Here is a 17,950-nt window from a genome sequence, read left to right as displayed (position 1 = left end):
CTAAAAGTGAATGTGCAGGTGCAGCAAGCCATTAGGAAGGCAAATGGTATGCTGGCCTTCATTACAAGAGGATTTGAGTACAGGAGTAAAGAAGTCTTACTCCAATTATATAGGGCCTTGGTGAGACCACACCTGGAGTACAGTGTACAATTTTGGTCTCCTTACTTAAGGAAGGATATGTTTGCCATAGAGGGAGTGCAACGAAGGTTCACGAGATTGATTCCTGGGATGGCGGGTCTGTCGTATGAGAAGAGATTGAGTAAACTAGGCCTGTATTCTTTTGAATTCAGAAGAATGAGAGGGGATCTCATTGAAGCATACCAAATTATTACAGGGCTTGATAGGATGGATGCTGAGAGAATGTTTCCCTTGGTTGGGGAGTCTAAAACCAGGGGCCACAGGCTCAAGATAAAGGGTAGGCCATTCAAGACTGAGATGAGAAGAATTTTTTTCACACAGAGGGTGCTGAATCTATGGAATTCTCTACTCCAGAGGGCTGTGGAGGCTCAGTCATTGGGTATATTCAAAACAGAAGTCGATAGATTTCTGACTAGTAAAGGCATCAAGGGATATGGCGATAGGGCCGGTGAATGGAGTTGAGGCAGAAGATCAGCCATGATCTCATTGAATGGCAGAGCAGGCTTGAAGGACAGAATGGCCTACTCCTGCTTCTATTTCTTATGTTATTATGTTCTTATATGTTGTTGCTAATTGTAGTCTGAATAAACTATTTATTTTGCAGAAAAAGATAGAAGCAGTGGTTCGGTACACCTGAATAACAGGACGAGGCTGCAATTAGTGAAGAGTGGTGATTTAATATAGGGTAGAGGTAAGAACATTACTGCACTGTACCTTAAATCCTCCACGTCAACAGAAGGGATACAAGAATCCCCTGTACAGATTTCTAGTAGACTTTGTTCTATTACATGCTGCAGTATTTCTTGTTCTTCCCACTCCTCATCTGTTGTAGGCACATTCATGATGAATGTTATAAGTCAGATTCTGACCTAAAAATTGTGTTTCCCTTTCACTCCAAGGAAATAGTGTACCATATTTATGTAGTGAAGGAGTCCTGTGAATATATGAAAAAAAGAGAGTAACTCAGTTAGCTCCCATTTTCCTCCCTTAGCTTTATTCTCTAATTCACTAATGCCCTTTAAAGGGAAGGAATTCTGCCGTCCTTTCCCAGTCTGGCCTATATGTCACTCCAGACCCACAGCGATGTGGTTGACTCTTCACTGCCCTCTGCAATGGCCTAGCAAGCCGCTCAGTTGCAACAAACCACTACAAGAAACAATAATAAGAGTAAAACCGAACGGACCACCGGTGCCGGCTTTGGACACGATAAAGGCACACCCAGTCCAGTTGACCCTGCAAAGTACTGCTCACTAACATCTGGGGACTTGTGCCAAAATTGGGAGAGCAGTCCTGACACAGTCATACTCACAGAATCATACCTTTCAGCCAATGTTCCAGGCTCCTCCATCATCATCCCTGGGTATGCCCTGTCCCACCAGCAGGACAGACCCACCAGAGGTGGCAGCACAGTGGTTTACATTCGGGAGGGAGTGGCCCTGGAACATTGACTCCGGACCCCATGAAGTTTCATGGCATCAGATCAAACATGGGCAAGGAAACTTCCTGCTGATCAGTACTCCTCCATGTTGAAAACCACTTGGAAGAAGCACTGAGGGTAGCAAGGGCTACTCTGGGTGGGGGACTTAAATGTCCATCACCAAGAGTGGCTTGGTAGCACCACTACTGACCGAGCTGGCCGAGTCCTGAAGGACATAGCTACCAGACTGGGCCTGCAGCAGGTGGTGAAAGAACAAACTCGAGGGAAAAAGCTTCTTGACCTCATTCTCGCCAATCTACCTGTCGCAGGTGCATCTGTCCATGACATTGGTAGCAGTGACCACTGCACAGTCCTTGTGGAGACGAAATCCCGCCTTCACACTGAGGACACCCTCCATCGTGATGTGTGGCACTGCCACGGTGCTAAATGGGATAGATTCAGAACAGATCTAGCAGCTCAAAACTGGGCATCCATGAGGCGCTGTGGGTCATCAGCAGCAGCAGAATTGTATTCCACCACAATCTGTAACCTCATAGCCCAGCATATCCCTCACTCTACCATTACCATCAAGCCAGGGGACCAACCCTGGTTCAATGAGGAGCGTAGAAGAGCATGCCAGAAGCAGCACCAGGCGTACCTAAAAATGAGGTGCCAACCTGGGGAAGCTGCAACACAGGACTACATGCATGCTGAACAACGGAAGCAGCATGCTATAGACAGGGCTAAGTGAGCCCACAACCAACGGATCAGATCAAAGCTCTGCAGTCCTGCCACATCCAGTTGTGAATGGTGGTGGACCATTAAATAACTGACGAGACGAGGAGGCTCCAGGAACATCACCATCCTCAGTGTCTTAATCTAAATGTACACTCTCGGGAGCCGCAAGCCTACATTTCATTGTACTGCACTTGTGCACGAACAATGACAATAAAAGTTGATTTGATTTTTGATTTGATTTTTTTTTTTTGATGGCGGAGCCCAGCATGCAAGCGCAAAAGACAAGGCTGAAATGTTTGCAACCATCTTCAGCCAGAAGTGCCGAGTGGATGATCCATCTCGACCTCATCACAGAAGCCAGTCTTCAGCCAATTCGATACACTCCACATGATAATCAAGAAATGGCTGAGCACACTGGATACTGCAAAGGCTATGGGCCCCGACTACATCCCGGCTGTAGTGCTGAAGACTTGTGCTCCAGAACTAGCCGCACCTCCAGCGAAGCTATTCCAGTTCAGCTACAACACTGGCATCTGCCCGACAATGTGGAAAACTGTCCAGGTATGTCCTGTCCACAAAAAACAGGACAATTCCAATCCAGCCAATTACCACCCCATCAGTCTACTCTCAATCATCAGCAAAGTGATGGAAAGTGTCATCGACAGTGCTATCAAGTGGCACTTACTCACCAATAACCTGCTCACTGATGCTCAGTTTGGGTTCCACCAGGACCGCTCGGCTCCAGACCTCATTGCAGCCTTGGTCCAAACATGGACAAAAGAGCTGAATTCCAGAGGTGAGGTGAGAGTGACTGCCCTTGACATCAAGGCAGCATTTGACAGAGTGTGGCATCAAGGAGCCTCAGTAAATTTGAAGTCAATGAGAATCAGGGGAAAAACTCTCCACTGGCTGGAGTCATACATAGCACAAAGGAAGATGGCTGTGGTGGTTGAAGGCCAATCATCTCAACCCCAGGACATCGCTGCAGGACTTTCTCGAGGCAGTGTCCTAGGCCCCACCATCTTCAGCTGCTTCATCAATGACCTTCCCTCCATCATACGGTCAGAAATGGGGATGTTTGCTGATGACTGCACAGTGTTCAGTTCCATTCACAACTCCCCAGATAATGAAGCAGTCCATGCCCGCATGCAACAAGACCTGGACGACGTTCAGGCTTGGGCTGATAAGTGGCAGGTAACATTCACACCACACAAGTGCCAGGCAATGACTCTCTCCAACAAGAGAGTGTCTAACCACCGCCTCTTGACAGTCAACGGCATTACCATTGCTGAATACCCCAACATCAACATCATGGAGGGTCACCATTGACCAGAAACTTAACTGGACCAGTCACATAAATACTGCGGCTACAAGAGCAAGTCAGAGGCTGGGTATTCTTTGGTGAGTGTCTCACCTCCTGACTCCCAAAACCTTTCTACCATCTACAAGGCATAAGTCAGGAGTGTGATGGAATAGTCTCCACTTGCTTGGGTGCAGCTCCAACAACACTCATGAAGCTCAACACCATCCAGAACAAAGCAGCCTGCTTGATTGGCACCCCATCCACCACCTTAAACATTCACTCCCTTCACCATCAGCGCACCATGGCTGCAGTGTGTACCATCTACAAGATGCACAGCAGCAACTCGCCAAAGCTTCTTTGACAGCACGTCCCAAACCCATGACCTCTACCAACTAGAAGGGCAAGGGCAGCAGGTGCATGGGAACACCACCACCTCCAAGTTCCCCTCCAAGTTTCCTGACTTGGAAATATATTGTTGTTCCTTCATCATCACTGGGACACAATCCTGGAACTCCCTCCCTAACAGCACTACGGCAGTACCTTCACCACAAGGACTGTAGCGGTTTAGGAAAGCAGCTCACCACCCACTTCTCAAGGGCTATTAGGGATGGGCAATAAATGCTGGCCTTGCCAGCGACGCCCATATCCCAGGAACGAATAAAAAAAATTACAAACCAGCAACTAACCTGTATCGCATAATCCCTTTAAATAGCAGTGGTGAAGGGTCCTTCCTGCCTTGCTGGGTGAGTTTAACACATGGCAAGTCAGGTGCTTGGGCAGGCCAATCTCACAAAAGGGTCCTACAACAAGCAGGGGAACCTTGTTTATATAAGTTATTCATTGCTTTAAATCGTTCTGTCATGTGCCCTGCACGCCTACAGAGAAGTCCGGTCCAATATGGCCGGCGGTGCATTTATGGCCCGTAATGAACGTGCGTTTCCTGCCCGCCATATTGGACTTATGTGTCCACTTAGTGCCCAAAAAGCAGGCATGGCACGGTCAAATTTCTAGGCCCAACTGTGATCTCCATGAAGAATGTTTTCTTAGAGAATATTTTGTCCCTTTGATCCTGGAATGGGAGAAAATGCCTTAGAAAATAAAGTTCTGTCACCACGAAGACTGTCAAACTAAGATAAGAGATAGTTTACAAAAATGCAAATTTCTAGTATCTTTCAATTCCAACTAGAGTTTGAAAATGAACAGGAACCATGAGAGCTGCAGATTTATTTGCTCTATTTATATTTAGTGACTGCAGTAAACAACATAATTGTTTAGGTGCCACTATCGCTGACCATTAAACAGAAATGCTAGCACTACTTTCAGTGCTTCTAGAAATGTATCTTCCAGCAGTTTCTACTCACCTCGTGATTCTTTACTCAAAATATAACCTGGAGCATTTTGACTGTGTTGTTTTCCAATGTTCGCTCGTGTCAGTTTTGAGACACTGACTCAACCAAGTGCTAAAAATAACAGCACTGGCTTTTTCTGTCTGCTTGCCTGTCTCTCTCAGTCTGAAATGATCCAATGTCACAAATCCCAGGGAGAGCAGTTTAGCTCTTTCCTTTACCAGATCTTGTTCTATTTTACTTCTTCAGAAGGGAACACGGAAATCTAACCCCAGAATTCCTTATAAGGTTTACATCTGTAGCACTAACCCCAGTGATTATGCCAGGAGTGGGCATACCTAATTTTATTTTTATATTTTTAATCTTAACTTTATTCACCACTCATTTATCAATGATGTCAGTGGCTTTCGTCTTCCCAAAGTTTAACGGGAGGTAATTGTGGATTTTCCAAGACTGGATGTTGCACCCCACAGCAGAGATGGGTCATGGCAGGTAGTGGAAAGTTAGAACTGGTCATCAGCGTACATGTATTTTACTAACAGCAAAGTGAAAATTGTTCATTTGCTTCTCCTCGCTCTCAGTCTCTGCTCTCTCATACCAGTTTTTTTTGAGAGAATTTAAAATATGATTATCAATTAGAATCAAAGAATTTGGTTGTGTTTATTGTCAAAAATGGACATAAGAAATTTAATTAATTACACAGATATGGGTGAACAGGTGATGTGTCACTGTTGTGAAATGTGGGAGCTGGTGGACCCCATTGAGGCTCACGGTGATTACATTTGCGATAAGTGTTTGCTGCTAGAGGAACTCAAGCTCCATGTTAAAGAGCTTGAGACCGAGCTTCAGACACTGTGACACATCAGGGAGGGGGAGAAGTTCCTGGACTCTATGTTTCAGGAGGTGGTCACACGAATGAAATTAATTACTGCAGATGTAGTCCGTGGTCAGGGACAGGACGGTGTGACTACGAGTGAGGAAGGTACAGGGATCCAGGATGTAGTGTTGAAGGAGCTGCAGCCCTTGCTCTTGTCAAGCAGGATTGAGGTTCTTACTCCCTGTGAGGGCAGGAGTGGGGACTGCAGGGAGGATGAGCAACCTGGCCACAGCACCATGGTACAGGGGGCCATTCAAGGGGAGGGAGTAAAAAGAAATGTTGTAGTGGTAGGGGATAGTATCATTAGGGGGATAGATAGGGTTCTCTGCAGTCAAGAGCGGGAGTCCCGAAGGCTGTGTTGCCTGCCCAGTGCCAGGGTTAAGGACATCTCTTCTGGGCTGGAAAGAAACTTGAAGTGGGAGGGGGAGGATCCAGTTGTCGTGGTCCATGTTGGTACAAATGACGTAGATAGGACAAGGAAGAAGGTTCTGTTAAAGGAGTATGAGCAGCTAGGGGTCAAATTAAAAAACAGAACCTCAAGGGTAATAAACTCTGGATTATTACCTGAGCCACGAGCGAATTTGGCTAGGATAAATAAAATTAAAGAGTTAAATGCGTGGCTCAAAGACTGGTGTGGGAGAAATGGGTTTTGCTTCTTGGGACACTGGCACCAGTACTGGGACAGGAGGGAGCTGTTCCGTTGGGACGGACTCCACTTGGCCAGTGCTGGGACTAGAGTCCTGGCGAATCATATAACTAGGGCTGTAGAGAGGGCTTTAAACTAATTAGTGGGGGGGAGGTTTCTAGAGAGCAAATAACAGAAATGACAACAGAGAAGGTCATAGACTTAGGTAGCAGTGGGGAAATTAAAAAACAGAACGTGTCAGGAAGGGACAGAAGGTATGGAGTAAAAGGTAAAGTAGTAAAAGGGGAAAAAACAGGAACTAAGTGTCACAAAACATATTTGAAAGTTCTTTATCTGAATGCACGTAGCATTCGTAACAAAATGAATGAGTTAATGGCACAAATAACTACATATGGGTATGATCTTGTGGCCATTACAGAAACATGGCTGCAGGGTGACCATGACTGGGAATTAAACATACCAGGTTATTTAACAATCAGGAAGGACAGGCAGGAAGGGAGGGGAGGTGGGGTGGCTATGTTAATAAAAGAAGGAATCACTATAATACAGAGAAATGATATTGGGTCAAAGGAGCAGGATAGTGAAACAGTTTGGGTAGAGATAAGGAATAATAAGGGGAAAAAAACACTAGTGGGCGTAGTCTATAGGCCTCTGAACAGTTGCAACTCTGTTGGACGGAGTATTAATCAGGAAATAGTTGAGGCTTGTAATAAGGGAACAGCTATAATTATGGGGGATATTAACTATCATATTAACTGGACAAATCAAATTGGGCAGAGCAGCCTTGAGGATGAGTTCATTGAGTGTATTAGGGATGGGTTTCTTGAGCAGTATGTAACTGAACCGACCAGGGGGCAAGCAACCTTAGATTTGCTCCTGTGTAATGAGACAGGATTAATTAAAATTGTCCTAGTAAAGGATCCCCTTGGAATGAGTGACCATAACATGGTTGAATTCCATATTCAAGTAGAGGGTGAGAAGGTTGGATCTCAAACAAGCGTGCTGAGCTTGAATAAAGGAGACTATGAAGGTATGAGAGCGGAATTGATTAGAGTGGACTGGGAAAATAGATTAAAGGGTAAGATGATACATGATCAGTGGTGTACATTTAAGGAGTTATTTTACAACTTCCAAAAAATATATATTCCACTGAGGAAAAAAGGGTGTAAAAGAAAAGATAGCCATCCGTGGCTAAGTAAAGTAATTAAGGATAGTATCCGACTAAAAACAAGGGCATATAAGGTAGCCAAATCTAGTGGGAGGATAGAAGATTGGGAAGTCTTTAAAAGACAGCAAAAAATAACTAAAAGATTGATTAAGAAAGGGAAGATAGATTATGAAAGTAAATTAGCAAAAAATATAAAAACGGATAGCAAAAGTTTCTATAGTTATATAAAAAGAAAAAGGGTGGCTAAAGTAAATGTTGGTCCCTTAGAGGATGAGACTGGGAAATTAATGGTGGGAAACATGGAGGTGGCAAAAATGCTGAACAAATATTTTGTATCAGCCTTTACGGTAGAGGACACTAAGAATATCTCAACACTGGACAAACAGGGGGAGAGGAGCTAAATACGATTAAAATCACTAAGGAAGTGGTACTTGGTAAAATAATGGGACTTAAGCCGGATAAATCCCCTGGACCTGATGGCTTACATCCTAGGGTCTTGAGGGAAGTGGCGGTAGGGATTGTGGATGCATTGGTAATAATTTTCCAAAACTCCCTGGACTCAGCAAAGGTCCCGGCAGATTGGAAAACTGCTAATGTAACACCCTTATTTAAAAAGGGTAGCAGGCAGAAGGCTGGAAACTATAGACCTGTTAGCCTAACATCTGTGGTTGGTAAAATGTTAGAGTCCATTATTAAGGAGACAGTAACGGGACATTTGGATAAACATAATTTAATAGGACAAACTCAGCATGGTTTCATGAAGGGGAAGTCATGTTTGACAAATTTGCTTGAGTTCTTTGAGGAAGTAACATACAGGGTGGATAAAGGAGAACCAGTGGACGTAGTGTATTTAGACTTCCAAAAGGCATTTGACAAGGTGCCACACAAAAGATTATTGCTCAAGATAAAAAATCACAGGATTGGGGGTAATATTCTGGCGTGGGTGGAGAATTGGCTCTCTAACAGAAAGCAGAGAGTTGGGATAAATGGTTCATTCTCAGACTGGCAATCAGTAACTAGTGGTGTTCCGCAGGGGTCAGTGCTGGGTCCCCAACTCTTTACAATCTATATTAACGATTTGGAGGAGGGGACCGAGTGTAACATATCAAAGTTTGCAGATGATACAAAGATGGGAGGGAAAGTAGTGAGTGAGGAGGACATAAAAAACCTGCAAAGTGACATAGACAGGCTAAGTAAGTGGGCAGAGATTTGGCAGATGGAATACAATACTGGAAAGTGTGAGGTTATGCACTTTGGCAGGAAAAATCATAGAGCAAGTTATTATCTTAATGGCAAGAAACTGGAAAGTACTGTAGTACAAAGGGATCTGGGGGTCCTGGTGCACGAAACTCAAAAAGTTAGTATGCAGGTGCAGCAAGTGATCAAGAAGGCCAATGGAATGTTGGCTTTTATTGCTAGGGGGATAGAATATAAAAACAGGGCGGTATTGCTGCAGTTATACAAGGTATTGGTAAGACCGCACCTGGAATACTGCATACAGTTTTGGTGTCCATACTTAAGAAAGGACATACTTGCTCTCGAGTCAGTACAAAGAAGGTTCACTCGGTTAATCCCGGGGATGAGGGGGTGGTCATATGAGGAGAGGTTGAGTAGATTGGGACTCTACTCATTGGAGTTCAGAAGAATGAGAGGCGATCTTATTGAAACATATAAGATTGTGAAGGGGCTTGATCGGGTGGATGCGGTGAGGATGTTCCCAATGATGGGTGAAACTAGAACTAGGGGGCATAATCTTAAAATAAGGGGCTGCTCTTTCAAAACTGAGATGAGGAGAAACTTCTTCACTCAGAGGGTGGTAGGTTTATGGAATTTGCTGCCCCAGAAAGCTGTGGAAGCTACATCATTAAATAAATTTAAAACAGAAATAGATAGTTTCCTAGAAGTAAAGGGAATTAAGGGTTACGGGGAGCGGGCAGGAAATTGGACATGAGTCTAGGTTCGGAATGGTCGTGGCCCTGTGGGTAGTGGAGCGGGCCCAGGGGCCGTGTAGCCTGGTTCTGCTCCTACTTCTTGTGTTCTAATTCTGTGTTAGATTTCAGGAGATGGTTTTATTCCTGTTCCTGGCTGGGGTGGAGATCGCCTTTACAGAAGGTAAGTACTGTAGAAAATATAGGGACAGAGTGATCTCCTGGAAGAGTTTCGATTGCCTAGATGGGTCGGAGAGGAATTTCCCAGATTTTTTCTCCCAAATTGGCCATTGGGTTTTTATCTGGTTTTTCGCCTCTCCCGGGAGATCACATGGGTTCGGGTGGGATGGAGAGTGATAGAAGATTTGAGGTTAGGATCAGATCAGCCATGATCTTACTGAATGGTGGAGCAGGCTTGAGGGGCCGATTGGCCTAATCCTGCTCCTATTTCTTATGTTCTTATGCCACCTAAATGGCCCAGCTCTAATTTTAAGATTTTGCCCCCTTGTTTTTGGATTCCCCACCAGAGGAAATAGTTTCTCTGTATCTACCCTATCAAATCCCTTTATTGTTTTAAAGACCTTGGCCGGAATTTTCCCGTTGCCGAGCGTGCGGGTTTGGGGGTGGGTCGGTAGTAAAGATCCCAGAAATAGCGAGCGCGTCGAGAACCTGCTGTCATCCCACCGCCTTGTGCTTCTAACTAGGGTGGCTTTGACGGCACGACATGAACCTGATCAGCAAAGACGGGCTACCTCATTGAAATCATTAAGTGCTTGTTGAGAGATCCTTAAGATTGATTTTAACACCAGCTTTTGACTTTAACTGCAGGAACACGGGATTCGTGGAGGTCGGGTCCCTCGCCTGTGATGGGGAGGTGGAAGCTCAGTGGCCATTGGCAAGTTCATTCATTGACAGCTGGGAAAAGCACATAAATTCTGCAACATTACAACTCATTACTTGTCTCATGGAAAGGCTCTTGCTCACTCCATTTTGTAAGAATCCTGAGAAATCTCCATTTCAAATTCCCACTAACTAACATGGACTAAATCAATTGATTTTATTACTAATTGTAGTTTATAGATTTCATTATGTTACTGCTGCACTTGTAAATCCTGTTGTAATATGCCTTGGGTAGACCCGGTTAGATTTTAAAATGGAAGAGGCGTTGGGCCTGCTTGACCAAATTAAAAATGCAGACTTCAACAAGCTTTGTTAGCAAAGCCGACAGTCAGTCTGTGAGGAAAGTTGAAAGAATTAATGGACTTCCAGAGACTGAGATAAGAGAGCAGGGACTGTAAGACAAAATCACCACCACCATCAACTTTTTCGCCTCAGGCTCCTTCCAGGGATCTGCAGCAGACATTTCCAGGATCTCGCAGTCAGCCACCCACAGATGCGTCACCCAGGCGACCAATGCCATGTTTGACAAGTCAGCCAATTATGTCAACTTTGCCACTGATGAAGCCAGTGTTACTGAGCGGGCGCTCGGCTTTGCAGCTCTGGTTGGCTTCCCACAGGTGCAGGGCATCATCGATTGCACACATGTGGTCATCAAGGCAACCCCACATCACCCAGGAATATTTGTGAACCGCAAAAGCTTCCAATCCCTCAATGTGCAGCTCATCTGCAACCATAAAAAGATCATCATGCATGTGTGCACCAGATTCACTGGCAGCTGTCATGACTCTTTCGTGTTGTGCCAGTCCACCCTCCCTCAGCTCTTCACACCTCATAACAGACTTACCTGCTGGCTGCTTGGGGACAAGGGCTATTCACTAAAGACGTGGCTCATGACACCCTTGAGGACGCCAAGTACTGAGGCCGAGGAGCATTATAATGAGAGCCACATCTCCGCCAGATGTGTCATAGAGCAAACAATAGGCATGCTAAAGGTGCACTTCAGATGCCTTGACAGATTTGGAGGAGGCCTTCATTACACACCAGCCAGTGTCTCCAGAATCATTGTCGTCTGCTGCACGCTGCACAACAGCACAGCAGTGAGGATTGGAGCTGCAGGAGGAGCAAGGCGCACAGTGCACAGCCTCTTCAGAGGAGGAGGAGCAGCAGGTGGAAGATGAGGATTTGGAGGAGGAGGAACCTGAGGTGCAGACGGCACCAGCAGCGGCGCACATTGCTGTCCGGGAAGATTTACTTAACTTGCTCCAATGCAGCCACATGGCTGCCAAATGCTCTACTAAGTTCCCCACCCCGAACAACACCATAAAGCATCCCTATAATGGCCAAGCCATTCCTCTCACCCAAAGCCCCAATGCTCGAGGTTAAGTAATGTCTCAGCATTCACTCCAAATGACAAAGCCACTTCCAAGGTTTGAGGCAAAAATGGATAAGACCTCAAACTGGTGCAAAGAAAAACAATTGTGTGTCATCAAAATAACTGAAACTTAACACTTTACATACACCCATGTTCATACTCTTGTGCATATACTTCTGTGTCATTTTTCTTTTCTGAGTGCTTCTACGAGGTGCAACCCCTGTGGCTTCAGCAGAGGTAGAGGCAGGCTGGTCACTTCCCTGCTGTGACGCGTTAGATACTTTTGCCGGATGTCCTCTGGGTTTTGGAGCCTGTAATGGCCCTGTCAAAATCTGCTCCTCCTGCGACTGTGCGGGGGCAGACTCGGCCATCGGGATCCAAGGAAGCATGTGAGGCTCTGACTGAGGGGGAGGCAACGGGGGAGAAGTGGGAGCACATTGAGAAGAGCCCCCACTTCCATGTCCCCTCTGACCATCAACCCTCTCATGAGCCATCCACACTTCCCTGCTAGCAAGGAGCTGGAGAGCACCTTGCTGCACAGCAATGGGGCGATGAACACCCAAGTCTACATTTACATCCCTCCTAGAGAGGAGGTCTATGAGTGCCTGCCATCTGTTGTCCACAGCTAGCATATGCTCATGTGACTGCCACATTTGCTGCTCCATGCAGGTGGCCATCCTTTCCATGGAACAGCACAACGTTGCCATTGCCTGCGACATGGTGGTGCTCATGTTGGAGATGGTCTTCTCCATTCTCTGAACATTTACAGACATCGCGGCTGCAAAAGATGCCAGAGCCTCATGCAATTGTTGCTGCCCCTCCAAGATCATCCTATTTCTCGATAGCCCCCGAGGCTCAGCGTCTGCATGCTGTTCAGCAGAGTTTGGAGCGTCCTGCGCCCTCTGGCGAGGAGTCTCCACTGCTGTCCCTGTCAACACCACCTGCTCTTGCTCACTTGTGAATTGTGAGACACCAGGTGACAACACTACTACTCTATGGCGCAAAGGACCCACCAAGGTGTGCGCATCTGTGCTGGTGCTGGGTGCACTCGAGTCTGCTAACAGTGCCCCCTCAGAGGCTGGAGGCTCTTCTGAGGAGTCGTCTTCCTCCTCCGGCTGGATAGTTGGGGGTGGGGGGACAGTTGATGGACCTGTGGGAAAGTAAAGAGATGAATTAGAAGTGTTATAAGAATGGGTAACGTTACCATTATGCACATGATGACATTTCACTGGCTGATGACATCAGTCACCATATGAGTGACGATAGTATGCCATGTGGCTTTATGAAATGTGATTCTGTTACCAGGTTGCTGGGATGTTCCCCTCTCTCTGTCTCCCACCGCCAGCATCTCTCCAGCTCCCGAGATCTCCAGAGCCCCCTCCTCTGCTGTTGTTAGTTGGGTGAAGACTGGAGGGGCACCTCTGGTTCTCTGTCTCTCCCGCGTATTCTGGGCTTTTTTCTCCTGCAAGGAGGGAAAGAAGAAAAGTTTGAATGAGAGTGATAGAATGAGTGTAGGAATGGATGGGTTACATCTGTAGAGGGTGACTATGAGGGAGATGGGTGCCAATGCCAAATGACCTCCTTCTGTGGTGTTACGTGCTGTGATTGCATTAGGATGAGGGTGAGTGTGAGGGGTGGTTAGTCAGATGGGGATGTAAGTATGCACATAGAGAGGGATGGGTGGACATGCAAGGTATGTTGGTGTGAGGAATGATGTGCAGGTGTAGGCTTGGGAAGGCAGAGTGATGGGGATGTGGTGACAGGCACAGCAGGATGAAGGTGAGTGTGTCAGTGCACTCACCTTTTCTGACCTCATGAGATCATTGAATCATTTCCTGCACTGGATCCAGGTCCTCCTCACCACATCCCTGCTGCTGACCTCCTCAGCTATATCCAGCCAGACTCTTTTGGTCTCTTGTGGAGGTCTCCTTCGCTTATCAGCAGGGAAGAGGACTCCCTGTGTGCTCTGACTGCCTCCACCAGAGTATACAGGGATGAGTCTGAAAAGTGTGGTGCAGCCCTCTGCCTTTGGCTAGCCATTCTTGCTACTTTATAACAGTACTCAGGCCTTTGTTTGTCAGGTTGCACCCTCCTCTAGCAACCTTCAAATGACTGGCGTGCAAGGCTGCTTTACATATCGGCACTGGAAACGAGTCATCAATGACGTAATCAAACCCGCACCATTTAATCGGGCCGGGAAATGCGCATGAGTCTTTCAATTGGGGCCATTAAGTTAAAGTCGCTCTCAACAATGTGCTACTCAGAACATTGTGTTGCCGACCCGACTCCAAGGTAAAAATTCTGGCCCTTGATTAGATTACATCTCAACCTTCGAAACTCAAGGGAATACAAACCAAGTTAATGCAACCCTTTAGATTCTGGTGACTCTGTGCTGTACCCCCTCCAAGGCCAATATATCTTTCTTGAGGATTGGTGCCCAAAACTCCAAGTGTCCTGGCCAACATTTATTCCTTGAACAAAACCACTAAAAAAACACACACATTAACCAGTCTTTTACAGCATTGCTATTTGTGGGATTTTGCTGTGTGCAAATTAGCTACTGTATTTTCTTACATTATAACTATGCCTACACTGCAAAAAGTCATTCATTTATGTGAAACTAGCAGGGGAGCCCTGCGTTGCGAGGGCTTTTTTTGGGGCTGGTCGATGTGTGGGCTGGGAGCCTGGGACTGGATTTGGGTTGTCAGCAGTTTCCAGGGCTTTTTTGGGCCTGGTGGATGTGTGGGCCGGAAGCCTGGGACTGGATTTGGGCTGTCGGCAGTTGGAGAAGCCTAGGCCCGTTTTGCACTGTTTTTTAACCTAAACATTTCTAGCTTTTAATACCTTCAAAGATGAAAGTTAAAGTACTTATAAAACATTTTTGGTAAATCTTATTTTTTTTAAAAAAGAAACTGACCTGGATTACGAAAGTTTTGAGCTGCCCTGGCTGATGTATAATGGCTGACAGATTCCTGAGATGAAAATGATTAGTCCCGCCCACACACACACCGATTGGTCAACCATCAGGTGACTGAACTGTAGGATTGGTCAATCATGACGGCACAGGATTGGTCGACTTTGACGTCAGTCAATGCTAATGAGTGGATAATGAGTGGAATTTTGAAGGTTTTTTGTATAATGTGCGAACAATTTTTGTCCGACCAAAAAGTAAATACGCTTATGGCCGTTCTGGAATCGTAAGCTTTCTTTGGACGTAACGCACGTGTAGGTACGCTCTATAACTTTAGAGTGTATAGCCGGACAGACAGACAGATGGAAGGACAGACAGACAGATCGATCCTTTTATATATATATATATACTAGCTGGAGTGCCCGGCGGTGCCGAGGCTTTTTTGATGGCATGTTGTTGTTGGAAGAGCGAGAGAGAGAGCGACTGGGAGGGAAGAGAGAGAGAGAGTGACTGGGGGGGGGGGGAAGAGAGAGAGAGAGCGACTGGGGGGGAAGAGAGAGAGCGACTGTGGGGGAAGAGAGAGCGCGACTGGGGGGGAAGAGAGAGCGCGACTGGGGGGGAAGAGAGAGCGCGCGACTGGGGGGGAAGAGAGAGCGTGACTGGGGGGAAGAGAGAGCGCGACTGGGGGGGAAGAGAGAGCATGACTGGGGGGGGAGAGCGTGACTGGGGGAGAAGAGAGAGCGTGACGGGGAGAAGAGAGAGAGCGACTGGGGGGGGAAGAGAGAGAGCGACTGGGGGGAAGAGAGAGAGCGACTGGGGGGGAAGAGAGAGAGCGACTGGGGGGGAAGAGAGCGCGCGACTGGGGGGGAAGAGAGAGCGCGACTGGGGGGGAAGAGAGAGCGCGACTGGGGGGGAAGAGAGAGCGCGACTGGGGGAGGAGAGAGAGCGCGACTGGGGGGGAAGAGAGAGAGCGACTGGGGGGGAAGAGAGAGAGCGACTGGGGGGGAAGAGAGAGAGCGACTGAGGGGGAAGAGAGAGAGCGACTGGGGGGGAAGAGAGAGAGCGACTGGGAGGGAAGAGAGAGAGCGACTGGGGGGAAAAGAGAGAGCGACTGGGGGGGGAAGAGAGAGAGCGACTGGGGGGAAGAGAGAGAGCGACTGGGGGGGAAGAGAGAGAGCGACTGGGGGGGAAGAGAGAGAGCGACTGGGGGGGAAGAGAGAGAGCGACTGGGGGGGAAGAGAGAGAGCGACTGGGGGGGAAGAGAGAGAGCGACTGGGGGGGAAGAGAGAGAGCGACTGGGGGAAGAGAGAGAGCGACTGGGGGGGAAGAGAGAGAGCGACTGGGGGGGAAGAGAGAGAGCGACTGGGGGGGATGAGAGAGAGCGGCTGGGGGGTGTGGTAAACCACTGTTTGTATTCCATTGTGTACATGCCTGGACATGCCTCGGCTGACTCCTCCCACAAGTCCTAGTATAAAGGTGACTGCTCCCCAGCCCTTTGTATTCTGGACCGGTCGACCACTTGAGGCAGACCTTCATTCTTTTGTTAATAAAAGCCTTTAGTTACTCTCTTAACTCTCAGTCTTTTATGAGTAATTGATAGCGTATCAATTTTATTAACAACATTTTTATAATGGAGAAGATCCTCACACCAGCATGCCTGGACTTAGATCATCGGGAGGCGGACTCATCCACCAAGTTTACTCACTGGCTTAAGTGTTTCGAAAAATTCCTGACCGCCTCTGCAGCAATCAAATCGGACGAGGACAAACTGGATGTCCTGACCTCCAAAGTGAACCATCGAGTGTACTCGGTCATCCAAGACGCGACCTCGTACACGGACGCTATCAAGCTCCTCAAGGACCAGTACACGCGCCCAGTGAACGAAGTGTACACCAGGCACCTTCTGGGGAGTCGTAAACAACAACCTGGGGAATCGACCGTGGAATACCTTCAGGCACTGTCTGTGCTTGGCCGGGCCTGTGGTTGTAAGGATGTAAAGGCCGCCGTGTACACAGAGGAACTTATCCGGGACGCTTTTGTAGCGGGCCACAGATCCAATTACACCCGACAGCGACTGTTGGAGCAGAGTGACCTCGACCTCAACAAGGCCTCTGAACTCGCACTATCATTGGATGCAGCCTACCGGGGCATGGATGCCTACTCCTCTGCACCGTGGACGCCGCGGGGAATGACAGCCTGGGACACGGTAGGACCGCCTCATAGCGCCGCGCCACCCCAGCTACACCCCAGCAACGGCCCAACTACCGCAGCAGTGTCACAAGGCCAGAAATGCTACTTCTGTGGCCAGGCAAAACACCCCGGCGAAAAACGCGATCTGCTCGGGCTGCGGGAAGAAGGGACACTACGCTAGCGTCTGCAGGGCCAAAGCCACCTCGAACCCCAGCAGCGCCGCGTGTGGGCTATGCGGGCCGCCATCTTGGGCCTCCCCGGCCATGTGCGAACCACCGGTACAGCAGCCATTTTGGACGCCTCCAGCCACATGGGGATCATGGACGCCGCCATCTTGGACGACAGCCGGAACGCAGCAGGCCCCCAACACCGCCTCATCTGATACCCGCAGCGACACACCGACCCCTACGCTGGCATCCGTTACACTGGACCAAGCGAGACCGCACCAGCTGGCCAGTTCCACAATGGACATTAAGGTAAATGGTCACGATACAATCTGCCCTTTTGACTCTGGGAGCACGGAGAGCTTCATCCACCCCGACACGGTGCGGCGTTGCTCTCTCCCAGTCCTGCCTGCGCACCAGCGGATTTCTATGGCCTCCGAGTCCCAGTCGGCGGACATCGGCGGCTACTGCGTGGTGACACTCGTAGTAGACGGGACTGTGTACGATCATTTTAAACTTCTGGTCCTGCCCGACCTCTGCGCTGCCGTCCTGCTGGGGTTAGATTTTCAGTGCCACCTTAAAAGTGTTACGATGGCGTACGGTGGACCCCTACCCCCACTCACAGTCCACAGCCAGCAGCTTCCAAATTGCCCGCCGCGCACCAGGTGCAACCTCTCCACACTCAGAGTCACCCCCCCCCACTGTTTGCTAACCTCACCCCCGACTGTAAGCCCATCGCCACAAAGAGCAGGCGATACAGTGCCGGGGACAGGGTTTTCAGTAAAACCGAAGTGGAGCGGCTCCTGAAGGAAGGGATTATTGAGGGCAGCACCAGCCCCTGGCGAGCCCAGG

General features: G+C 48.1%; 1 protein-coding gene across 9 annotated transcripts in view; it reads right to left on the bottom strand.

The window, feature by feature from the left end:
• The window catches only part of asb14a (ankyrin repeat and SOCS box containing 14a), a 65,109-nt gene extending 60,017 nt beyond the window's left edge, over positions 1 to 5,092 (bottom strand). For 4 of the 9 annotated variants that reach the window (XM_086001608.1, XM_086001613.1, XM_086001611.1 and 1 more), the window contains exon 1: positions 4,958 to 5,091. Coding sequence is in view for 3 of the 9 variants with exons in the window: in XM_086001604.1 (XP_085857730.1) it covers positions 853 to 980 (128 nt within the window). In the remaining 6 variants the exon portion in view is untranslated. Of the gene's footprint in view, positions 1 to 852; positions 1,073 to 4,957 lie in introns of those variants that run through there. The other 5 variants (XM_086001604.1, XM_086001606.1, XM_086001605.1 and 2 more) reach the window with 4 other exon arrangements.
• Positions 5,093 to 17,950: the final 12,858 nt, after the last annotated feature.

Source organism: Somniosus microcephalus, chromosome 11 (genome assembly GCF_052327205.1).
Source record: "Somniosus microcephalus isolate GS21.2 chromosome 11, FLI_Smic_1.0, whole genome shotgun sequence".
Lineage (NCBI taxonomy): Eukaryota > Metazoa > Chordata > Chondrichthyes > Squaliformes > Somniosidae > Somniosus > Somniosus microcephalus.
The sequence above is the reverse complement of the archived record's forward strand: the minus strand, read 5'-3'. Positions and strand labels throughout refer to the sequence as shown.